We start from the raw sequence: 26837 nt of genomic DNA, 5'->3' as shown, positions 1-26837 counted from the left end.
GAACACAAATTTAAAAAAAAAAATCAACGTGAAGAAACAATGAGTAGGCAGATTTCAGAGAAACCTGGAAGGACTTATATGAACTAATGCTGAGTGAGATGAGCAGAACCAGGAAAACAATGTACACAGTATCAACAACATTGTGTGTTGATCAACTGTAACAGACTTGACTCTTCTCAGCAATCCAATGATCCAAGAAAGTTCCAAAGGACTCATGATGGAAAATCCTCTACAAATTAAAAAACAACAACAACAACAACAAAAAACTGTGGAATCTAGATGGAGATTGAACCATACTATTTCTACTTTTTCTTTTTCCTTTTTTGAGGTTTTTCCCTTTTGCTCTGATTCTTCTTTCACAGCATGACTAATGCAGAAATATGTTTAATGTGATTGTACTTATATAAATAATATCAGATTGCTTGCTGTCTTTGGAAGAGGGGAGGAAGGGGAGGGAGGGAAAAAGATTTGAAACTAGAAATCTTATATAAACAAATGTTGAAAATTATCTCTACCTTTAATAAGAAAATAATAAAATACTATATTAAAGATTCTAAAAAAAGAGTACTCAAGGATCCTAAAAATTCTACCAGAACACCAAAGACATTACTGAGAAATATGAGCAGGTGGGGCAGCTAAGTGGCAAAGTGGATAAAGCACTGGCCCCAGATTCAGGAGAACCTGAGTTCAAATCTGCCCTCAGACACTTACTACTTGCATGAGCCTGGGCAAGTCACTTAACTCTCATTGCCCTGTACTCCCCACCCCTCAAAAAAAAAAAAAAGATAAATATGAGGCAAAGCAACTCATGAACTAAGATTTCCCATGATTAATTCATATGTATGACCAGAGACCCAGAGCAGAATATTTCAAATACCAACACCACTCTTCTCTTCCCACCAAAGCATGACTAAGGCAAACTGTCAGATACCACCATTACTTGGTATTAACTTGTGACAGTTACTAACTTTCCACCATTTTTTATGACCAAAAGTTCTATAAGTCAACTGGTCAAGAGATGGCTAAAAATTTAAGATGTGCTAATTCTGCTTGTTTGTTTTTTTTAATCACTGCTTTGATCCAAAGTTTTAACAACTATAGGCATAATGATTGATAATTCCTGTAAAAAATGAATTTTAACCTTCTTCACTTGGTTCTTCCTTATGCTTTTTTTAAAAAGTACAGCCATAACTGATGTGGAGGGTCCCATGTTGGCTTACATAGATTCCCCACAGATTCTAGAGAAGAGCATAAACATGTATTTTTCTAAGAGTCAGCTGAAACTAATATCGTGCTTGAACTTTTGGTGTATTATTTTCTGAAGACTTGAAAATTTTTAGAGTTCTGCCCAATGTTCTTTACCAAGAATATCAAAGCATGGGAAAAGAAAGAAACTGAGGGAAAACCTCCAGGATAGCCTGTCTTACCAACATTGTACCACTTTGCCTGCCTTGATTAAGCCCTCCTTTTCAAAGACACACTCCTTATTGTCCACCTGACTAGTAACAACCCAGAAACACAGGCTGTTCTTGCTATTACATTTAAATTAGAGGCAGCTTTAGAATGGGCATTGCATCTTCCTGAGACTGTGGCTAATAGCCACTGCTTTGCTAGCCATTGATAAATGTCTTTCCTTTCCCTCATAGGAATCAATATAGGACTATCATTCATCCATTTTCATGGGTTTTTTGGAAGTAAATAGAAACAAGAAATATTTATTTTTTTATTTAGCAATTTTTCTTTGAACAATATCTAGAAATATACTTCTCTGACCTTGGACATAGTAAACTGAGGGAGTAATGCATTTCAGCAACTTCAGATGTTCGATCTCTTTTCTTTGACCATGTGTTGAATTGTCTCATCCTCCTATTCAAATCCTTTTTCTTCTAACACAATCATTCATCAATAATATGAACTCATAAATCAGTTCAAATAAACTGAGCTAGAACCTATATAAGCCATTATTATGAAGTATATAAAATAACTTATTTTTTAATCCTTAAAAAGTCAAATTTATTTAAACCATCATTATAAAAATCAGGAAATGAAGAAAGAAATGTAAAGAGAAGAATAAAAACAACACTCTTAAAATTTAAAAGGAGTTTAAAAGTGGCAGATCTACAAAATGGTTGAACTTTGCTGCCCCAAAGGAAAATTTACCAGCTCTGGTGAAGTTGAAAAAAAAGTGGTTTAAGGAGAGGAAAAACAAGACAGGGAAGAGGATTTAAGCAACCCTACTATACAACAGTCATTGTAAATTAAAAATAGTGTATAAATATCCCTACAATTGTGGAAGAACAGGGAGACAGCCGTCTTCTGGAAACAACATCAGTTTCCTTCATATTCTTCCATGTTGATCAGCAGTGCTACAAAAGCCCCACCACAACCTCCTCCAAGTTTGTTTAGCTTCCTCCTTGAAAAATTGGCTTCTACCACCATCTAGTGTTAACTGGTGGCAGTTGTAACTTACTTTTCCCATTCACTCATTCTAACACATTCATTTTCTCAGCTACTTGGTCTATCTTCCTTCTTTATCTGTTGTCCTTCTTTCACTCTCCCTTCTCCCTGCTCTGGTTTCTCCTCCCCTCCGCTCCCCTCTCCTGCCCTCCTCTCTCATCCCTTTTCCTTTCCTCTTTCTCTCTTTTCCTCTCTCTGTCTGTTTCTCTTTCTCCTCCCTACCTTTCTTTGTCTCTGTCTGCCTTTCTGTCCACCTCTAACTATTTCTCAGTCTCTGTCTCTGTCTGTCTCTGTCTCTCTGTCTCTGTCCCTCTGTGTCCTTCCTCAGTTTTCTCTTCCATAAATAAAATGACTGAAATGTACTAGATCATTGGCATTCAACATGCTTGTCTTCTTCAGATAAGATGTGGCCTCCTTAACATATTTAGCAACAAAGACAACAATAACACAAATTTCTCACTAATTATCCAATACATATGAGCTAGTAAATGAATATCATATAACCATTTGCCTACTATTGTACAAATCACTGCCACCTGTGGTCACTCTGAGACAGAGAATATGGAATAGTGGACAAAGCATGGGCATAGGATCAGAAGACACCTAGCCTCAAATCTTGCTCAGATACTAACTAAATGTGGGACCTTGGCTGAATCATTTGACTTTTCTGAACCTTAGTTTTCTCATCTTTAAAATGGAATAATAATACAAATAACTGTAGTACCTACCTCACTGTGTTATTTTCCGAGTCAAATGAAACTATGTAAAAAAAGTTCTTTTTTAAAAATCTTAAACTGATATATAAAAATGTTCATTTTAATCTTCTCATTTGATCAATTAATAATTGTATGCAATCCATAGGGCAGGCACAATATGGATTTCTGATCATGGTAAAGAACTTAGCCTTAGGTTAGATGATCTCTCTAATATTCCATGTGCTGTGTTCCAAAGTCCTTTCCATTTCCAACATTGTTGTAAGGCCCTGCCCAGTTCTGTCATTCTGTTCTATGGTCCCTTCCATTCTCTGTTATATGTCCTAAGATTCCTTTCAGCTTCACCTTTATGTTTTATCTTCTAAAATCCTTTCCAGCCATGTGGTTCTCTGCTCTAAAGTTCCTTCTAGTTTTGCCATTCTGTATTTTAAAATTCTAAGACCAGTTACACTAGTAATATTCTATGTTCCAAAGTCCCTTACAAGTGGAAAAGGGGCAGCACAGTCAAGCAGAAAGAGCCCTGGGCTTGTTCAAGAAATACTTGACTCATACTGCCTCTTAAATTTACCAGCCATGTGCTATTTTGTCTCATTCTTGCCTGATTTACCTTATCCTTCAAATAGGGATACTAAGACCTACAAGATCCCCCTCTTTTGGTGATTATGAGGAGTAAATAAAGGGTCTTTATAGTTTTCATGAGCTCTTAGGTATGTTTAAAATGTGATTTATTCTATTTATCTTATTGATATTCAGTATTTCATGGATTCCTGCCAGCTCTGACAGTCTAAAATTCTTAGATTTTATGAATATTTAAAAACTGAGTAACAGTAACTCATTCATTTATAACTTTTCTTCATAAATTGGAAGCTGAGATAGGACTAATTAGCCCTGATTTCCTAAAGAGGAACTTGTGAAGGGTAGAGTTTGCTCTGGGACCACTGGGAAGAGGAAGTAATGAAACAAGCTTTATACCCATATTTTCCCCTTGGGGAAATATTCTCTGAAGAATTTATTATTGGTTCCTTGATTATGTGATTAAAAGATGTGGTTTGAGAAATCTGGGGAGCCCCTTATTGGGAAAATTTGAAATGGTTTTTGTTCTCAGAATGAACAACCACATGGAGAAATGAATGTTTCCCCAGATTTCCTGGTGCTTTTGAAAAATTGTGGGTTCATGTGCATAGGACTTGGATGTTTCCAACCAATCCATCAACAAAAAGCATTTATTTGTTTGTTTGTTTTTGCTGGGCAATGAGGGTTAAGTGACTTGTCTAGGGTCACACAACTAGTAAGTGTCAAGTGTCTGAGGCCGGATGTGAACTCTGGTACTCCTGAATCCAGGGATGGTGCTTTATCCACTGCACCACCTAGCTGCCCTAAAAAACATTTATTAAGGATTTGCTATGTATTATTAAGCACTCTTATAGGCTCTAGTAATACAGATGGATAATGAGTCAATCCCAACTATTAAGAAACTTTTGTCATCAAAGGGGAAATGCCATGCATGTATACATATATGAGTAAATATATATGCATATTTATATATGTATCTATTACATATGCACATGTGTATATTTGTACACATAATATAACAAAATAAATTCCAAGGTAGTTAAATGAGAAATGTATAGAAAACTACAGATTGTTCAAAGAAAATAGTAAGAGCTTAAGTAATAATGACATTAATCCTTCAAAAATACTTCCTATGACACCTCTCTGTGGTATTGAGATGATCTCTATAGCAAAGTGATGATCCTAGGCAATTTGACCAAGTCAGAAAGAATCCCAGTATGAACCTAGTCATGAGCTATAGATCTGTGGCCTGAGAACCTGCCCAGCTATGTTTAAATAGGTTCATCACTAAGGTAGTACCAGAGAGAAACATTTTTGGCCACAATAAAACTCAAGAGTTATTTTCCAAGTACTTATGCTCCACTGTGAATAAAATTCTGGGCCTGAAATCAGGAACACTTATCTTCCTGAGTTTGAATCTGGCATCAGACACTTCCTAGTTGTGTGACCCTGGACAAATCACTTAACTTTGTTTGCCTCAGTTTCTTTGAATGTCAAATAAGCTGGAGAAGGAAATGGCAAAGCCCTCTAGTTTCTTTGATAAGAAAACCCCAGATAGAATAAAAAAGAATTGCATGTGACTTAAAACAACTGAACAACAACAACAATAACAAATGAAAGATAATTATGGAGGAAGAGAATATCAACAAATATATGTATTGTTTTCCCATAGGACTTTAACACTGAAAGAAGCTATAAAATATTATGAAGTCGTGATGAGAAAGAAGTATATTCCACACAATGGGTACAACTTATGAAAAGCCATGGAAGTGGTTGAGGAAATCCTTAGATTAATAGAACAGAAAATAGGCCAGTTTGGCTTGAGCCAAAGTGGGAAGCAACATGTTACGTCTAGAAAAGTTAAAAAAATAAATAAGTAAATGTGGAAGGACTCATTAACCAATGGAGAGTAAATATTTTTGTTGTTTTTATACATGTCCAACGGTCCATGACCCTTTAAGGGGTTTTCTTGGCAAAGTTACTAAAGTGCTTTGTCATTTTCTTCTCCAGCTCATTTTACAGAAGAGGAAACTGAGACACAGAGAGAAAGCAATAATTTGCTTAAGGTCTGAATTGACTGGGACTTGCACATAAGTCTGATTTCCAGTTCAGGATCTGTAATAATAAAACAATTAACAATAATAAATTGTTCAGAAGGATCACAATAGCTTTTATTTTATTTTATTTTATTGCTATTTTTCATTGGGAAATGGTTTTAATTTCAGTTTTTTCCATTTTGCCAAAATTTCTCTTGGTCATCTTCCTTAGAGCCTCCTTCACATCCTTGTTTCTCAGGCTGTAAATAAACGGGTTTAACATGGGACTTACAAAGATACAAAACACAGCAACAATTTTCCCTTGTTCCACAGAACTCTCAGTGGCTGGCCTTAAGTACATGCAGAAAAGGGACCCATAGAACATAGTGACGGCCATCAGGTGGGAGCCACAAGTAGAGAAGGCCTTGCGCTGCCCCTCAGTGGACCGCATGCGCAGAATAGTGGCAAAAATAAAAATGTAGGAGGTAAGAATGATGAGCAAGGACCCTGTGAGGTTCAGTCCTGCAGACACAAACAGGGCAGTTTGCTTTATGTAAGTGTCAGAGCAAGTCAACATTAAGAGGGGTGGGTCAGCACAGTAAAAGTGATTGATGGTATTAGGGCCACAAAAAGAAAGGCGAGATGTCAAGATGACCTGCATTGTACCCACCATGGAACCCCACAAGTAAGGGAAAGTAACTAGGCAGATGCAAACAGGCTTGGACATCTTGCTGCTGTAATGCAAAGGTTTACATATGGCCAGGTAACGGTCATAGGCCATTGCACCAAGCATATAATACTCAGTAAGGAGCAGGGTGACAAAAATGAAACATTGAGTCAAACAACCAATATAGGAAATAGTTTTCTTCTCTGACAGGAAGTTAATTAACATTTGAGGAGAGACATTAGTGGAATAAAAAAGATCAACAAGGGCCAAGTGGGTCAGGAAAAAATACATGGGAGTTTGAAGTCGAGGCGTGAGTCTAATCAGTATGATCATGCCAAAGTTCCCTGTCAAAGTAATCAAGTAGATCAAAAGAAACACCACAAAGAGGACTGGCTGAAGTTCTGGACGACTGATTAGGCCCAGGAGAATAAATTCAGTTGCTTCAGTGCTATTCTGCCTGGGAATTGTCTTCATCTTGGAGTCCCCTTCATGAGATGCAAGGAAACCTATCAGAAACAAAGATGAGGAATATGGAGGAATTCAAACTGGAAGGCACTTATTTTGGCATCCAGGAGTCATTATAGCTTCCCCTGAGCCTAAAGGTCTCATGTTATCCTTGGGATTATGCCTAGTACTTGAACCTAGTGGAGAGAAATCACTCACCAAAGTAAACACCATGTGGGCTAAATTGAGTTTAAGCCAGTTTCCCCTTGTACATTATCCTTTGCTTAGAAACATATTTAAACCATTACCACTCTTCCATTACCCCACCATCACCACCACAAACATACCTATTGTCCAGCAGACTGATTGAGAATAGCTGGGTTCTGTGATGATTAAAAATATGAGAGACATAGTTTCTGCATAATTTAATCATTTTATTAATAAGATTAATGGGTTATTAATGAAAGGATGGTCATGTATGTCTCAAAATGGCAGTGAACTCACAGTTTATATACCCTCATAATTGTGGTGGTGGATCAAATAACAATCATGATGGGGGTGGGGTGGAATATATTAAAATGAAGTCTTAGGATATGTGACTTAGGTCAGTCAAATCTTGGTCAAAAAGACATCAAAGAAAGAAGATAGACTGCACCCAAGGTGATCTGAGGACAATACTTACCACCTAGGTGTGATATAGTACAAGAAAATTAGTCCAAATCTTATCAGTAAAGTCATTCAGGAAAAAAAAAAAAAAAGCAAGACTGTTATGAAGAAGCATCTTGCCAAATGTAAAGCACGCTGGAAAAGTGAATCCATTCAAATGATCGTAGATTTAGAACTAAACAGGATCTAAAAGGTCAACTAGTCCAATGCCTTGATTTTGTAGATGAGGGGAAAGAGGTTCAGAGAAATAAAGTGACTTGCTGGATATCACATATTTAATAAATCGCATAAACCAAATCTAAACCCAGATCTCCTGAATTTGACATTGCTCTCATCCTAAAAACATTTGAAGACCTTTCTATTGATTATAGGATAAAATATAGCCTACTCACTTTTATATTTTTAATGTCTCCCCATCTATCCATGCTCTATATTTCTAGCCTTATTTTATATTGTTCTCTTTAGTACATAATAGCATATGTATTAGCAAAACTAGACTACTAGCTAACCATACATATGACATGCCATCTCCTACTCCTTTGTATTGATACAAAACATCCTCCAAGTGGAGAATTTTCTTCTTTATCATTTTCACCTTTCACATAATTTCTCTTCCCTAAGGAATCAGGTAAAATGATATCTCCCTTGTAAAGTGTTCCTAATCCACCCAACTACAAACAATTTTTCTCTGATTTTTCTGGGGCTCTTCTCTTGCCACTATAACATTTTACCTTGTATTTACTTAACTAAGGACATACTTTTTCCTTTACAGGAGAATGTGTGCTACTTGAAGTCACAAACTGTGCCATATATATGTTTTTTTTTTCATGGTTTTTTTTTGTGGGGTTTATTTTCAGTACTTATGAGAGTTCCTTGGATGTAATATTTGTTTGCTTTTGTTTTGATGGAAATAAACTGAATTTAAGTGAACTAAATTGAACCAATATTTGGCATTCTGTGTTTTGATTTTTTTTCACCTCTGGCCATAGATGGAGTATTGGACCTGGAAGCAGGAAGATTAGAATTCAAATTCAGCCTGATATTCATAACCTGTTACCTATGGGACCCTGAACAAGTCATTTAACTGAGCGGCTAGGTGGCTTGGTGGATAGAGTGACAGGCATGAAGTCAGAAAGACTTATATTCATGAGTTCAAATCTGGCTGCAGATACCTACTAACTGTGTGACCCAAGTCAAGTTACTTAACTCTGTTTTTCTCAGTTTTCTCATCAATAAAATGAGGTGGAGGAGGAAAAAAAAACCCACGCCAATATCTTTAGCAACGAAATCTCAAATGAAATCACAAAGAATTGGACACAACTGAAACGAGTGAATAACAACAACAATAAAATGGCAAAAATAATAGCATCTATCTCCCAGGGTTATTGTAAGAATAAAATGAGATAGTATTTGTAAAGCACTTTAGAAACCATAAAGTGTTATATAAATGTTAGCTATAATCATTAGGAGGATAGAGTACTGGACTTGGAGTCAAGAAGACTTGAGTTGAAATACTACTTCAGATTTGTGAGTATCAAAGCCTTGAATTTCTCATCTGTAAAATTGGATAATAATTGCATCTTAGAACCTAGGTGGCAGAATGGGTAGAAAGCAGGACTTGGAGCCAGGAATACCTGCATTTAAGTTCATACTTAGACATTTACTGTGTTACCCTAGATGAGTCATTTCATCTCAGTAGCCTTGATTTCATTGTCTGCAAAATGAGGCTAATTAAAGAATCTACTTCAAAGGCTTCCTGGGAGGATGAAATAGTATAACATATATACAGCACTTTGCAAATCTTAAAATGCTACACAAATCCTAGTTATTGATTTTTATTTATTATTATTAATTGTGTGTGAACAGCTCTATCCCCAACCTCCATTTTCATCAGGTCAACATTTACTCACCATCATCTTAGTCATTTCTACTTGGGAAAATAGGAAAACAAAGAAAGAACCCAATACTAGGGATTTAGAAATTATATGCCTCATGGCCCTTCCTACCTGCAAACAGGGATATTCCAGAGGCCCACCAAGTATTACAAAGGAACAAAGGGATGGGGAATTATTTATAGGAAAATTAGTTCCATTAAATCATGATCTCTGGGGATTTTTCAATGATACCCAGGAGATATAATTAAAATGTTTCTTTGTGGAAAGGCATGGGGTTCAGCATTTATCAACAGAATCATGTTTTATTTTCACTAGTTCCTATCTCCCCTCTTATTCCAGGAAGATCCTAATATTCATGGCACTTCTATCTATACAGCACTTTCCTCACCAAAACCTCAGGAGGATATAAGAAAAATAAGATTTAGAGGGTGAAGTGGCTTGCCCAGTGTCACATTGGTATTAGATGGGAGAGGAAGGATTCAAGTCACTTTTCACCATAGCATGTTAAGGGTCATTCTCTTGATGATTCCTCTTCTACAAAGTATATTAGTGTCCCAAGTTCCCCATGAATAACTCACCCCATGGCATGGGAACTTGCGAAACTCCAAGGTAAGGGAACCCCTTCTATCAATGTGGGTTGGTGCTTTTTCGTCATGGAGAATTGCCTGAGTTACTGAGAAGTTACATACCTTACTCAGGTTCACAACAAGATTTGAACACAGGTGTCCCTGGTTTAATTTGCATTAGTGCCCCACCCCTCCCCACCCATCCCACTCCAAGCACTCTCTCTTCATCTTTACTTCTTAAAGGCTCTTTTCCTTCAAGACAAAGTTCAAACATTACCTTCTTGTTGAAAGCTTTTCTGGTTCACACAACTGCAACTTCCCTCTCTCCCTAACTACTGTGTGTGTGTGTATGTGTACACACATGTTTATGTATATATAACATAAATAAGCACACATACACATGTATACATGCATAAATATATGTGCATGCAAATATATATCCATGCATAAACAGATATTTATGTTCACATGTTTATAGATACATATTGCATACATACCATACTACTATATATATTATACTTATATATATATATATGTCTAATCTCTATCTATCCATCTATATTTGTTATATCCTCTCTTAAGATGTAAGTTTCTTGAGAGATTGTTTAATTTTTTGTAACTATTCATTGCATAATATAGTGTCTGATATGTTCTTTAAAAACACTTGTTGATTGATTGAAACTTGTACGCTATAAAATTTAGAGTTGAAAGAGACTTTAAAGATGTTCCAGTCTAAGTGACTTATAGAGAAGAAAAGCAAGCTGCAGAAAAGGGAACCAGCTAGCCTATGCTCATGCGAGTAGTACAGTGTGAGGTTTAAAATCTAAATGTGGGTCCTAATCTGCCCCCCCACCAGTTTTTTGGGGGGAAAGTGGCTAAGATTTACTGATAAATTCATCAAGAGTTTAGGCTTTTAAAGATTTATTAAAGTGTATTAGAAGTTAGTGAAGAGGGGCAGCTAGGTGGCGCAGTGGATAGAGCACTGGTCCTGGAGTCAGGAGTACCTGAGTTCAAATCCGGCCTCAATCACTTAACACTTACTAGCTGTGTGACCCTGGGCAAGTCACTTAACCCCAATTGTCTCACAAAAAAAAAAAGTTAGTGAAGAGAGAGAATAGAAAACACTAGTTAAAATCTATTTGGTAGAGCCAGAGAGAAACCCTTGCTTTTCCTAGCAGTCCCTGTGAAGTCCCCCACCACGCCAAAGTCCTGGACAAAAAGGGGGACCCTCCTTTTCTCTATCTGCCACCACCAAGCAAGCTTTCATCCATAACTGGATTGGTGGTGGCAGATTAGGACCCACATTTAGATTTTAAACATCACAAGCAGAGGTATACAAGATTAGAAGAGAGGCCCTCTGATTCTACTTTTGAACAGGGCAGAGATGTCAGACAGGCAGTATTCAGGCCACAAAGGACTGACAACCCTCTTTATTGGATGCAAAACAGATCAAAATATAATTAGAAAATATTTAACAAAATAAATAAAAATACATTACCACGTAATTAATGGTAATAGGTGTTTTTCTAACTCAATATGCAATCTACAAGGATTCTTGTGTGTGGTTTAGAGGCCCACATTTCTATTTGAGCTTGACACCACAGGTTTAGACATTGTTGATGTTTATAGTTGATAGATATTTAAGGGGGCATCTAGGTGGCACAGTGGATAAAGCACTGGCCCTGGAGTCAGGAGGACCTGAGTTCAAATCTGACCTCAGACCCTTGACACAATAGCTGTGTGATCCTGGGCAAGGCACTTAAACCTCATTGACCTGCAAAAAAAAAAGATATTTAAAAATAGATTTAATTATTTTAAGAGTCATTCATTTCAGGGCAGCTAGGTAGTGCAGTGGATAAAGCACCAGCCCTGGATTCAGGAGTACCTGAGTTCAAATATCGGCCTCAGACACTTGACTAGCTATGTGACCCTGGGAATGTCACTTAACCCCTATAGCCCCGCAAAAACAACAACAACAAAAAACAAAAAACAAAAAACAAAAAACCCCAAAAACCAAAACAAAACAAAACAAAAAAAAGAGTCATTCATTTCCCTCAGCATGAGCTAATTACTGTTCTTCTATCCTTTAGAAACTCTTTCTGGGTTTCTGCAGCTGAGAAAATCACAAAATGGTAAAATAATGTTGAATTGTAATACAAACCCTGAGGAAACAGGTAAAGATGTGTTGTTAAAGATGGTGACTACAAGTGGAGTAGTTTATAATATTCTGTGACATTCTAGTATGTAGGTGGAAATAACAGTGAAGGTCTCCTTTAGAAGAAGTAGTAGTAATCCTTGATCTCTCTAGACAAATCCTGTCAGCCCTTCCATGACAAATGAAAGTTTAAAATGACTTCATTTAAAAAAAATTGTCTAAGTAGCTTTGAATCACAAGGGATATGATTCTAGAAGGCTAAATGTTAATCTTTTAACACATTTGGTTGATGAATCAGTAAAGATTAGATCATATTAGGGAGGGAAGGTAGCACATATATCAATCAATGATGAACCAGCAAGCATTTATTAAACTCCTCTTATGTTCCAAGCACTGTGATAGATACTGGCAATAGAAGTACACTGAATAATAAAAAAAATCTCTTTCGGGAGACTTCTTATATCATGTACTGAATGTGTCCTTTGAACATTGCCTTGGGTTCAGAAGATTATCTAGGAAGCTGTATTACAAATCATTCTCTAGATAACAGGAGAATCACTTGATGGGGGGACTAGATAAGACTCATGGAAGAGTGGAGACAACAAAGAAAACTAAATCCAACTTTTTGTGTCCCTTAGAAAAAGAGATTGGTTAAACCCAATATCAGACAACTACTAGTAGCATGATCCTGTGAAAGTCACTTAAAATTCCTATATCTTATTATGTTTGTTTTCTTAACCTGTAAAACCAATGGACTCAATACATTTTTTCCAGATTGCTATCTATGACCCAATAATATGGTCCTCCAACTCTATTTGGTAGGTTATGAGCACTTTAGAGATTACTGTTCTTGAGTGAGGAGAATCATGTTTGCCTGGAGGATTCTGATAGATCAACATAATACTCTGAACTATATATTTATCACATTAGTGGCTAAACAGGAAATAAAATTGCTCATCTTAAGGTGGCCTATCTCCTTTTAAAGGATGGGATTGGCCTATGCTAATTTAAAGGGAGAATGGTAGAATATCAATGAGGACAAGAAATAAACTCATTTGCAACATGAAATACTCTGTTGAAATAAGCATGAATGATATATCTTACTGAAAAATCACTACATATACAAAACTTGGCCAAGCAGTGAGGAAAGACTTGTTTACACAGCCAAGATAGACATTAAAAAGTTTTTGGTAAGGTGTTCTTAGGTCCTCAAAAGCAAATTTGGAGAACCCTTCTCTGTGGGGACTACTGTAGACTTTTCCATGATGTTTTCCAACTTGAAGGCAAGAGAGGACATGGGCAGGAAACCTCACCTGAGAAGTGGAGGTTACAGAGCTAAGAGATGCTGAAGCAAAGAAACAGACTAAGGATTTGACCTGGAAAAGCAGAGTAAATTACAAGATCAAGAAAACTTCAGAATTAGAGAAGCACAGAAAAAGAATTAAGAGATTGGAAATGTCAAAGGTATGAAGATGCTCAATTTTGTCTGGTGAGCTGTCAGTGACAAACATGAAACCCAGCATGAAGGAAGGAGAGACAGAGAGAAACAGAGAGAGAGAGACAGAGACAAAGGAAATGAGATGGAGATGGATTGACACACAGAGACAGAATGGGAGGCAGAGAGAAGAAAGAAGACAAAGATGAAGAGGAAGAGGAAGGGGAAGGAGGAGGACGAGGAGGCAGGATCAACAAACATCATCTTCAGAGGCAGAAAGCAGTAGCCAAGGATAGAGCATCAAAAACAATCCTCCAATACTTTTTTTTTTTTTGGTGAGGCAATTGGGGTTAAGTGACTTACCCAGGGTCACACAGCTAGTAAGTATTGTCTGAGGTCAGATTTGAACTCAGGTCCTCCTGAATCCAGGGCCAGTGCTCTATCCACTGCATCACCTAGCTGCCCCACCACCAATACTTTTAAGACTCTACCATGTACTTAATCTGGTCCAGGTGATTTGAAATTATTAAAGACAGTTGACGACCCTTTTACTTTTTCCTTATATGTCTAATGAGGAAATTCCTCATTAGCCTGTTTTGTTATGTCTTTTTCACCTTAAAAAATAGTTCTCCTAGGAGGAGAAAAGAAAATTGAAATAGGAATTGAACAATTCTTGTTTTTTTCTACCATCAATTATCATTGTTTTATCTTTTCAAGCAATATTCTGGTCCCGTATTTGGTGGTTCCCCTTCTCCTATCATAGCTTTAAAAAGGGAGAGGAGGGAGGATGAGGTCAATTATTTCAAAAAAACATGGAAAGACTTACATGAAATAATGAATAGCAAAATGAGTAGAACCAAGAGAATATTTTATACAGTAATAACAATATTATTTTTAAAATGAAGTTGAGTGAATGAGTTATTTTGAATATTATAAATACCCGAATTGACTATAAAGAGAATATTAAGAAAGATGCCATCTGGTTCCAGAGAAAGAATTGAGAAATAGAAGTATGTTTAGAATAATTTTACTATATGTTTGTGTGCATATATGTACACACATGCATATATACATACACTTATTCACATAACTATGTGTATGTGTACCTGTATATAGCCACAAAACACACACACATATATACCTATTTGGGTCTATTGGTAGCCATCTCTAGGACAGGGAGTGGGTGGAGGGAATAAAAAAAATTTATATGGTAATTTTGTTGTATATTTGAAAGAAATAGAATATTTTGCCTGGTAGGTTTGAAGTTTCATGTGTAATCAACTTTTTATTCAATTATGTAATGGAAATGTTTGTTTTGTTCCATAAATTTAAAAAAATTAAAAAGAGGTGGAGGTCAGGATACTTATTGTTGTTCATTTTATTGTTACTGCTGCTGTTATTTTACCTCTTGTTTTTGATGTTGTTGTTCTTATTGTTGCTGCTGCTGCTGTAGCTATTATTTTTGCCCTTAGTTCTACTCAGAAACCTCAACTCCTGCTAAATGTTAGCATTTCTTATGGTATTTTAAAGACCGTGTCACATTTTTTCATGCATCAACTTGAATCTATTTATATACACAGTCAGATATGCTTCCAGAAAAATATATAAACAAAAATGTCATTTATATCATTCCTGGTCGACCACAGTATTTTGCCGGAACTAGAAAACAATGGGGTAATGATAAAAAAAAAGTTACTTAAAGAGAAAAAATAATGACAAAAATGAAGAGGTAAGGATAGAGGAAAGAAGAGTGGGATGATGCACATAGAATAAGTGAAGTAGGTTAAAACAGAGAGGCAAGGATACTTTTATGGTTTGATAAGGGTCCATGGTGAAATGTTTTTTTGTTGTTGTTTTTTGTTTGTTTGTTTGTTTATTTTTTAATAAGGGCAGAAAAAGAATTGTTGGTAAGAACAGAACATTGACAGAAAATCCTCAAGCTTAATCTTAAGGAACTTGCAAATGATACAACACACCAAGGAATAAAACTTTCATATTTACATCTTATCTTTTGATCCCCAAATGCCTATCTACCTTATCAAACCCCTCTGTTTCTGTAGTCTGTCTAAATAACTAAGTTTTCCTGATTTTCATTACCAATATTTTAATTATTTTAATAGAGCAATATAGTCTTTACAATGAACAAAATTTACCCAAGGGTTCAAATTGCTTATTTCTTATAGTAGATTTATTTAATTTTTTAAGCTACTAATATATTAAATAATGCTTTACTTTTTTGGCCATCTCCATCATCTCTAGAGAATCATGCAAATGAGTTGGAAATAGGTCTCATTAAGACAGTATATTATTGAGTAATTATTTAAGAGGCCTAAGACATATATCTCTGTAAGATCTTCTTCAGGGCATCCTTCACATCTTTATTTTTTAAGTTTTATATAAGGGGATTTAACATGGGAATGACTACTGTATAAAATACAGACACCACCTTGTCTTGTTGCATTGAGTAACTGGAGGTGGGACATGAATATATGAAGAGAATGGTTCCGAAGAAAATGGTGACAGCCATGAGGTGAGAGGCACAGGTAGAGAATGCTTTGCTCCTGCCCTCAGCAGAATGCATCCTCAAGATGGTGACAAGGATAAAAAGGTAAGAGATGAGGACCATTAGCTCGCAACTGATGACAATGAAGCTAGAGAAAATCATGATGATATGAGTATCAGAACATGAGAGTTTTAGGTGGGGTGGTGTATCACAGTAAAAGTGATTAATCAGGTCGGAGCCACAAAATGATAACTTGAAGGTCATGCCAGTGTGAACAGCTGCATTGCTAAATCTGCCTAAAAATGCAGTAACTACCAAGAAAAGGGAAATTCTTTCAGACATGATGACAGAGTACAGTAGTGGGTAACAGATGTCCACATAACGATCATAGGCCATCATTGCTAAGAGGAAACACTCAATACCCACAAATGAACCAAAAAAGTAAAACTGAGCAGCACAACCATTGAAGGAGATGGCCTTCTTCTCATCCAAGAGGTTTACCAGCATCCTTGGAATGATTGAAGAGGAATAAGATGAGTCCACAAAGGACAAGCTGCTGAGGAAGAAGTACATGGGGGTATGGAGTCTAGGCTCAATCTTGATCAGCAATATCATGCCCAAATTGCCCACCATGGTGGCTGTGTAGACCAAGAGAAATACAACAAAGAAGATGAACTGCAGCTTGGGATCATCTGAGAGTCCTAACAGGACAAATTCAGTCACCTCTGTTTGATTCCACAACTTGATTTCACCCATTTATCTGATTACTCTTGCTGAACTAAGAAAGATGATGTATTAGTGGTTAGGATAAAGAAGTGGGGGATAAATCTGAGTACTGATAGAATAGCTCAAAGGCCAGTATTCTAGTTCTTGATGTCACTAAATTTCTGTAAGACTTTGATTAAATCACTTTCCTTCTCTAGTTCTCACTTTAATCTTCTAAACTTTAGAGGAACCCCTTTATTTAAAAAGTTGAATTGCAGGATGCCACATACCACAGTAATAAGGTTATGTAGTAGATGATACAGCCAGATTTCAAACTCATATACTGTCCCTCTAGACCCATTGAAATTTCCACAAATTTTGTGTTATATTATCTAATCTATGTCACTAGCCCAACATTTTCTTTAGAGTTCTACTCATATACATATCTTCCGAAAGTACAATTCAACAAATATTAATTTAGGATTGACTTGCTAGGAACTAGGAGAGATATAATTTTTAAGTATAGAACTTACAATCCAGGTATATTTAGAAAAAGGGCACAGGTATGAGTTGAATACGAAGGAATGATATCTTTAAAAAATTAAAATTAAGGAGTGAGAGAGGAATGCACTGTAAGAAAGGGAAATGGAGAGGTAGAATGTGGTAAAGTATCTCACATAAAAGAAAAAAGAAAAAGTTTAAGGAGTGGAGAGGTAGATGGGGGAGGTGCAGGGGAGTGAATGAACCTTACTCTCATCAGAATTGGCTCAAAGAGGGAATAACATACACACTCAAGTAGGTAATCTATTTAAGCCTGTAGGAAAGTAGGAGAGGAAGGGGATAAGGGAGGAGGATTGAAAGATGGGAGGGCAGATTGGGGAAGGGGGCAGTCAGAAGCAAAACACTTTTGAGGAGGGATAGGGTGAAAGAAGATAGAACATTGAGTAAGTATCATGGGGAGGTAAAAGTGTGGACAGAAATATAGTTAGCAATAGTAACTGTGAAAAAATCTTTAAGCAGAGGCAAGAGCAATGTACAGGATGATGATGATCAATTGATTAATAGATGGATTGATTATAATTGGATGAAGATGAGGATTGATTGATGATGATAATGATAAAACATATGGTACTTACTTTGCTGGGCTATTTTGAAAAAAATCCTTGTCAGGTATGTTATTATATAAATGTTATCTATTACTGTTGCAATAATCAACCTCATGGGTCAATTGTAAGGAAATCGCTTTTTAAAGTACTATATAAATGTAGTTTATTATTTTTAAAAATGATGAGCAGGATGCTATCTGAAAAACCTGGAAAGACCTACTTGAGCTGATACAAAGTGAAATGCACTGTATACAAAATAACAGCAATATTGTAAGATGATCTACTGTGAAGGACTTGATAATTTTCAGCAATGCAATGATCCAAGACAACTCTGAATGACTTATGAAAATTGCAGTACATCTACAGATAAAGAACTGATGGTATATGAATGCAGATTGAAGCATACTTTTTTGTTAGTTCCTTTATCTGAAGTTTTGTTTTTGTCTGTTTTCCTCCACAACCTGGAGAAGGTGGAAATGTTTTGCATGACTACTCATGTATAATTTATATTGAATTGCTTGAGTTCTTTGGGGGGCAGAGGGGTTTGAAGAGAATTTGGAACACAAAGTTTTAACAAATTGATGTCACAATTTGTTTTTACATGTAATTTGGGGAAAAAGAATTTATGGTTCAGGAATATGTAACTCATAAAAACATATACCTCTACCGAAGGATATCTCATGATAAGTACAATAGAAGGGTAAAACCAAGAGCTAGATACATTTATGAGGGTGAAGCTCAGTATCGGTAGGAGAGATTATAGTCTATAAGGCACTCTCTTTGGCCATAGTAGTGAAGATAAGGACAAAACAATTTGCATGTTTATGGACCTTACATCTTTCTACTGCATAATAGAAAGACTACAAATAAATGTACAACCTAATTTAAAGAAGAAGCAAACAGGCACAGGGATCAGTGAAGATTCTGAAAGTCAGAAAGAAGAAAGAATTGCATTCTAAGTATGGAGAATAGTCTGAGTAAAGGCACAAAGGTGGTATGTAGAGTGCTGAAATCAAACAACAGCAATAATTCCATTTTGTATGAGGATGTAAAGTGAGGAAAGGGGAATAACATGAAGTGAAACTGTAAAAGTCAATGGGAGCTGGATTGCAAATGATCAAAATGTCAGGCTAAGGAGTGTGTAGCATATTTCAAAATCAATTAGGACCCACTTTTTTTTTCCTTAAAAGTAAGGGAATTCCATGGTCAGGCCTATGCTTTAGGATACTTATTTTGGATACTAAGGATAATTTATGGAAAAAAGGAAAAAAAGAGAAGCTCAGAAATCAAATAGAATACCATCTGATAGTTAGTGTTAGAAATCATAAGTGTCTGAATTTCAATAGAGGCTCTATAGGGGCTCAGGAAGGACCAGATATGAGTGAGACAAATAGTACTGAATTTCAGTACTTTCAAATGATTAGATATGGGAGCTGTGATTAAAAGGACAGTCAGGAGAAGGAATATGAAGTTGTAAACCTAAATGACTAGGAAGATATTCGCTCTGAAACCAGAACTAAGGAAGATTGGAAGAGGAGGTCATTTAAAAAGATGATGGGCTCCATTTTATATATGTTGAATGTTTGGTGCTGAAAGATGATCAAAATTAAGACATTCATATGGGATGAGAATTCACCATTTGACAAAAACTACTGGGAAAACTAGAAAATAATATTGCAGAAATTAGGTATACACCATGATCTTATAGCTTATACTAAGATAAGGTCAAAATGCACACATGACTTAGATATATAACACGATACCATAGGCCAATCAGCTGATCAAGGAATAGTTTCCTTGTCTGATCTATCATCTATGGAGAAGGGCAAAATTGATGAACAAACAGAGAGCATTATGAGACATAAAATGGATAATGGTGATTATATTAAGCTAAAAGGGTTTTAAATGAACAAAACAAGTGCAACAACATTAAAAAAAAAGCAGAAAGCTGAGAAACCATTTTTCACAGCAAATATCTCCAATAAAGAGCTCATTTCTCAACTATCTAGAGAAATGAGGCAAATATATCATAGTACAAGTATTCCCCAATTGATAAATGGTTGAAAGACATGACCAGACAATTTTCAGATGAATTCAGAACTATCTATGGTCAAGAACACCAAAAGTAATAGTTGCAATTCAAAGTCGAATGGCACAGTGGATAGAGAATTAAGCCTAGAGGCAGGAAGAACTGAGTATAGTATAGTAACAGGAATACAGTAAGCACTATATAAATTCTAGTTGTTATCATTATAATTATCTCCCAAATCAAAGAAAGAATAGAGGAAATATCCAGAAAGAAGCACTTAGTAGAATGGATAACTAGTAATGCTGAATGATGATTTATTGATAACATTCTAATAAAAGAAGAGACAAATGCCTCATTGAAACTATGTCTTCAAATGGAATTAAAGGGGCAAATAGGAAAAAATAAGGAAAAATTGTGGTTCTGGTACTGGATTGGTTCTCTTCTGAGAGCTTTAACTAGGGAATGAAAAAAGGAAGATAAGGGGAAGCATTGGCATATAAATGAAAAAGACTTGGAACTTTTATTAGTCATAATTTGGGTAGATGAATAGAGTATACAAACATGAAGGATGGGTGGGGAGATTGGACATCATTTAACGCTTTCTCTTATTGATATGGACAAAGGAAATTTAAACACCTACTTGTGTATGCACTATTTGGTATAGAAATAGATAAACCTCAATAGGGGAACAAGATGTGTGTGGGAGTGGGTATTAGAAGAAAGAAAAATATCAAAAAGGAAACAGTTGAAAGTAAAAAAAAAACAGCTTTCTGATCTTGGAGGAAGGCTGAAAAGGGGAGTGGAATGAAAAGCAAAGAGATAAAATCTAAGAGGTTACATTTGATGTACTCTCAAGACAATTGGGGAATAAGTAACAAATTATTGAATATGAAAGTAATAGAAAATAAGAAATGTACAAAACGATGATTCAAAGAATGCTAGATGGTATGAATTGATACAGACATGTGATTAGAACCAGGAAAACAGTTTATACAAGGACAGCAACACTGTAGAGCAAAACAACTTTGAAAAACTCTGACGAATGCAATGACCAACCACCTCTTCAGAGGAACCATGATGAAGAATATGACCTATTTTCTAATGGAGAGGTAACGTTGTTATTTCTGTTGTTATGATTGTCATTGTTGTTTGTCTTTTGGTATTGAAGAGGACCATGACATTGGAGAGGTAATATCATAACTTGCAGTAAATTGGATTTAAGTGAGGGAGGGCTGTCCAAAGTCACCAAGCTCACTCTCTCCTCCATCTGGGCACAGTGGAGAGAGAGAGAGAGAGAGAGAGATCTGGACTGGAGATAGCCCCTGATACAGTGGAAGACCTTAGCCTTTTAAGCTAAGGACTTTCATGGATCTCTGCTTGAGGTAACTGACATTTTTACCTAGCCAAAAAGAAAAGAAAACAGTCAAATAAATAAATAAACAGACCCATAAACAAACAAACAATAAATAAATAAATGAGGGGGGAATAAATAAATGAATAAATGCTATGAGCAAGAAAACAAAGAAACAAATAAATGGGTGAATAAATAAATAAACAAATAAATGAATAAAAATAAATAAATAATAAATGGATGAATACATGAATAAATAAATAAATGTGCTGGGGGCAGGGGGGAGGGAGGGTGGAGACCCTCAGTGTTTCTGGTCAAAATAGAAACCATTGCTATTTACTCCTATTCAGGGACATCAAGAAGCCAAATTATGTTCAAATGATGCCTGGGCTGGGACCTATTGTTGACTGATCAATGACAGTCAGATTTATTTGGGTTTAAGGAGTGGTCCTAAGAAGAAATCCACTAGGTGCAGAGGCACACATTTTTGTACGTGAATACTCTCTGTTTGTTTTTCTTGACTATACTTATTTATTCCAAGATTTTTTCTCTTTCCCTCACTAATTTTAGGGGGAGGGAGATTAAAAGAAGGACGTTCAGCAATAATTATGCAAAAATTGAGATATTGTAACTTTTTTAATGCACAGAAGAAAAAAGAAGGAAATTTAAAAGAAACCTCAGTTCAGCAGAAAAGTTTTGTAAGTAATAGATATAATAGTAAAGTATATGATATTAAAGTACATATTAAAATTATATTAAATCATACATATTATATATGAACTAGAATATTAAAGTACTATATAGTATTTAAAAAGCAAGTGGCATAAAGTGGACTTTAATTTTTCATATAAAATTATCTTTTTGTGTTCTGTTGTATTTGTTCATTGGAGAGGAGAGACACCTGAAGCATGGTGGTATATTAGGATGCTACTGTAAGAAATGTGTAAACAAGAAGTCCCAATGTAATGAAGTATTATAATGGAGTTAAAGGAATAAGAAAAGGTTAATAGGAAGAAAAATCTCTATGGAACAGAAAATAATTCTTCAGTAACCACAGCTAAGGAAAGAAAATGCAATAACCACAAAATCAAAAGGCATTCAAAGGAGTAATAAAATAATAATAATAAAAGGATAATATAAGGGGTAAAATCAGAAATCATTTTAAGACAAAATTTCTGAGAAAAGATAAATTGATTATTTAGAAAACAGAGTGAAAATGCTAATAAAGCAATGAATAACCTAAAAAAAATAGAGAAAATAGGACTCAAGAATTCAGTAGTACAATAAGAAGAATTCATGTTGGGCCTGGGGAAGGCAGGCACACTAATGTACTGTTATCAGAGCTTTACTAGATGGCAGGGTATCAGTAGACTCTTACTAAAATGCCTGGGAAATTATATTCAATTCTGTTGTAAGGTCTCTCTTAATTAAGCAGGTTCTATGTTCTATGTTCCCTTCTAACTCCAAAAAGTGGCATTCTCTGTTATTTATTAGCAGTGAAAGTGAAGCAGGGGAGCTAGAGTGAAGGAGAAAAAGAATGAAATTTGGAGAAAGGTGGAGTATACCCTAAGGCAAGAGGCGGCAAAGGCCCTTATTATATTAAAAGCAGATAGGTTGTATAATTGGCATTTCTTAACTCTTATCTCTTACATTTATTTTTTATAAATAGATTCTACTTTGATTATTTAATTAAGAGGTTTCTTAATTGTTTGCTTATCAATTTGGGAGTGGAGAAAGTGTGGGGAAATTTCATAAATGCCCCATATTAAATTAACAGCAGTCAGATAGCCAGCCAGTCAAAAGTCCCCAGATTAGTCCTCCAGTTAGATTAGGGTCCCCAGCCAAATTAGCCCCCAGTAAGTTAAAATATATTTACAATATGATATATGATATGATATGATGTGATATATGATGGGATACAATATGATGCAACACAATACAATATACAACATAACACAACACCAAATTATATTGTATTGTATTGTAGTATATTATATTGTATCGTATCATTGTATAGAATTGTATCATATCATATTATATTATCTTATGTTGTGTTGTATTATAATAATATATACTATAATTATAGCATACTGGTTGATTGACTGAAGATCCCAGCAGCTAGAAAAATGTGCAGAATATAGTAGGTCACTGATAAATACTGACTGGTTGGTTGAAGAATTTATGATTGTGTTATTTTAATATTGTGGACCCTTCCACATAGGTCAAAACTCCCTCAAACCTTATTACCTTTGTAAGCGATTTTAATTGGAAAAGGGGAAAAGCCTAAGGGGATCTTTGCTATCTCCATAATGAGGCATCATAGTGGGATTATTGGAGGTTGAATCAAAAACATATTATGGGGGGCAGCTAGGTGGCACGGTGGATAAAGCACCGGCCCTGGATTCAGGAGTACCTGAGTTCAAATCTGGCCTCAGACACTTGACACTTACTAGCTATGTGACCCTGGGCAAGTCACTTAACCCCCATTGCCCTGCAAATATATATATATATATATATATATATATATATATATATATATATATATATATATATATATAATGGCGAATAATCTTGCCTTGATGGGTCTCTGCTTTTGTTATCATGATGCTCATTTCCTGAGGACTCTGATGAGAGAAATATACTGAAATGAAATCTTCCGGAAATGTTTTGTTCAAGCCTTACTATCCCCAGTAACTAACTCAGTGTCTGGCAGATAAGTGCTATTTAATAAGTGTTTTTTTTTTTTTAATTGAGTGTTTGCTTGGGATACAATGCTACTGGTGATGGAACAAAAAGGGAAGAGAACAATCTTCTGAATTGCCTCCAAAATATTTCTGTAGCTAAAATGACTTTCAGCTACTTGGCACTGCACTAGTTTAGTGGAAATAACACACTAAGATTCAAACAGCTTGGCTTTAAGTCCTGGTTAAATGGTAGCAGAGACTATCAATCAATCAAACAACAAGAAAGAGCAAAGTGCCTACTATTTGCCAGGAACATGGGTTGTAAAGACAGAAATGAAAATTGCAATTTTAAAAGGATGTGCCACTGGCCATCACTCCACTTCATCTTGAACTGTCAAGATAAGGTGTACTACTAGCCAGTTAGATTTTTTTCTTTTGTTTTATTCAAGAATATAAAGTTGAAGAAGCTGTTTTATATTTTAGGATAAAGGGGAGTGTTGGACTAAAAGGGACCCTTTCCAAAATTTGCATTTTTCAGTTAAATGTTAGTTGTATTTAAAAAAAAAAACTAGCTACTTATTTTCACAAATGATAGCAATGATCTTTATGCTTAGTATTTTTAAATTTTCATCTTTAAAAACACCAAGTGAAAGTCACTTACTATACACCCTCCAAATCAGTGCTGCCTATGACAAGTCATCTGGGTGAAGTGCCCAGCACAGATGTTCAGGGGGTTTGTGCTTTCTATTTACTCTATGCTTTCATGAGCACACTCTGCTCCTCAAACATTATTCAATATTCCTAGGGACTATTTACCCCTTCACACCTCTAATATCAACATTGGGAGTACCTTCCAAGATTTCTTTAATATCCCAGGGATATATCTGTCAACTTTAAGTAGTTCTTCTTCCTTGGCTGAGATGCCCACACTCAGAACACTAGAATTATGGGTAGAATGTCAATGTTCCCTTGGTCCTTAGGGTGGCTTCTACAGAGATCACTGGATTTGGAGTCAGAAAGACTTAGGTTTGCATCTTCTTTCAAATACTTACCAGCTATATGACCTTGGGGAAATCACATAACTTCTCACAACCTCAATTTCCTGATCTGTAAAATGGGAATAATAATACCACCTAATTCCTAAGGTAATTGTTGGGAATCAAATGAGATGGTGCATGAATAGACCACTCTAAACTTGAAAGCTATCCATAAGTATTAGCTATTATTGTTAATAGCCTAACCCCTAGTCAAATAAGGATCTCCTCTACAATATGGTCAGCAAATGGTCATCCAGGCTTTTCTTGTTTGTTTTTATTTTATTTGTTTGTTTTTGGTTTTTTGGTATTTTGTGAGACAATTGGGGTTAAGTGACTTGCCCAGGGTCACACAGCTAGTAATTGTTAAGTGTCTGAGGCGGGATTTGAACTCAGGTCCTCCTGAATCCAGGGCCGGTGCTCCATCCATTGTACCACCTAGCTGCCCCCAGTCTTTTCTTAAAGAGCTCCAAGTATGGGTACCCACTATCTCCTAAAGCAGTCCTTTCCACTTTGGGACAACAAATCTAAATTTCCCTCCTCTATTTTACCTACTTCTGCCCTCTGGTACCAAATGGAAAATATCTAATCCTGCATCAAAGACAAACCATACAGCTACTTAGAGACAGTGATCATTCCTCTCCTCCCCATAACTTCATCAACAAATTTTTTCTTCTCCAATTTAAAAACTCATAGTTCTTTCACCTGAAATACTTTTCTCATGAAACCATGAAAAATTTAATATAAATCTAATATTATAGAATTCAACATAAATAAGTAAAAGTTTCATTTTTGTTTTCAAAATTTTAAAATAAATTATAAAATTACAAAAGTGATCAAATATGCCCTTTATGAAGGTAATGTTATAAATAGAGAAAGAGTGTCAGGAAAATTACCAGTTTCCTTTTATTTTATTTTGTTTTTTATTATTTTCTTTCAAATATCAAACTTTTTTAAAACTTTTTCTCCCATCCATTGTGGAATAAAAGAAACACAAACAAAACACTTATAATAAATGTGCTTTATCAAAGAAAACAATTTTCTATATTGGCCACAACCCAAAAAAAGTGACATCCTTTATATCTAGCTAAATGAATGAAGTTTGAAAATAATAAAGTCAAAGGCTCTGTGACTGCCAATGATTACAGCCCTGTAGACAGAGTGCTATAAAAATTTCCTTCGAAGTACGTACACCCTTTGGAACTTTTCTGCAATGCGTGAACAGATCTGATCTGTCATGATGAGTAGGAAGTTATAATAATTATCTATAGCAATGATTTAAAAAAAAAACTTTGATTAAAGACGTGTTTCAGACGCTGTTAATCTCTAGAGTGATGAGCTCCTCATTGTTACTCCTGTTGCTAGGTACATAAATATAACTGTGAAACATGGTGTGAATCAAATAGCACCAGATTTGGAATAAAGGGAATTGGATTGAAATTGTGGTTGCTTTGTATTTTGAAGGAGCTAAGTGGCATAATGGAAAGAAATCTGGGTTGAGAGTCAGGAAGACCTAATTTCAAATCTAGCCTAACACACTTAGTATCTGTGTGGCCCTGTGAAGTCACATTACCTCTTTCTGCCTCAGATTCTCCAGCTGTAAACTCGTCCTAATAATAGCACAGCTTATCAAATCTGTGAGGATCAAATGAGATAATATTTGTAAAGCTCTTAGCATAGTGCCTGGCACATGGTAAGAGCTTAATAAATGCTTATTTCTTTCTTTCTTTAGGAGGAAGGCACTTCAATTAAATTTTTTTATTTACAAAATGAGGGGGTTAGAGTAATGTTTTCCTCTGTAAGTCCTATGATACTACA

At 35.6% G+C, this 26837-nt stretch overlaps 2 protein-coding genes across 2 annotated transcripts; both read right to left on the bottom strand.

The window, feature by feature from the left end:
* Window positions 1–5942: 5942 nt before the first annotated feature.
* LOC122731860 (olfactory receptor 1030-like) lies at window positions 5943–6920 on the bottom strand. The gene has a single exon (XM_043972119.1). The coding sequence runs from the start codon at window positions 6918–6920 to the stop codon at window positions 5943–5945; it is 978 nt and encodes a 325-aa protein (XP_043828054.1).
* A 9079-nt stretch (window positions 6921–15999) lies between these two features.
* LOC122731614 (olfactory receptor 1020-like) lies at window positions 16000–16866 on the bottom strand. The gene has a single exon (XM_043971839.1). It carries the CDS (start codon window positions 16864–16866, stop codon window positions 16000–16002), a length of 867 nt encoding a protein of 288 aa, XP_043827774.1.
* Between the last annotated feature and the right edge of the window lie 9971 nt (window positions 16867–26837).

The sequence above is a fragment of the Dromiciops gliroides genome, chromosome 6 (genome assembly GCF_019393635.1).
Source record: "Dromiciops gliroides isolate mDroGli1 chromosome 6, mDroGli1.pri, whole genome shotgun sequence".
NCBI lineage: Eukaryota > Metazoa > Chordata > Mammalia > Microbiotheria > Microbiotheriidae > Dromiciops > Dromiciops gliroides.
This window is presented reverse-complemented; position numbering and strand designations above follow the sequence as displayed.

Coding starts and splice junctions, on each gene's coding strand:
- LOC122731614 (XM_043971839.1), bottom strand. CDS start 16,866: ATGGGTGAAATCAAGTTGTGGAATCAAACAGAGGTGACTGAATTTGTC.
- LOC122731860 (XM_043972119.1), bottom strand. CDS start 6,920: ATGAAGACAATTCCCAGGCAGAATAGCACTGAAGCAACTGAATTTATT.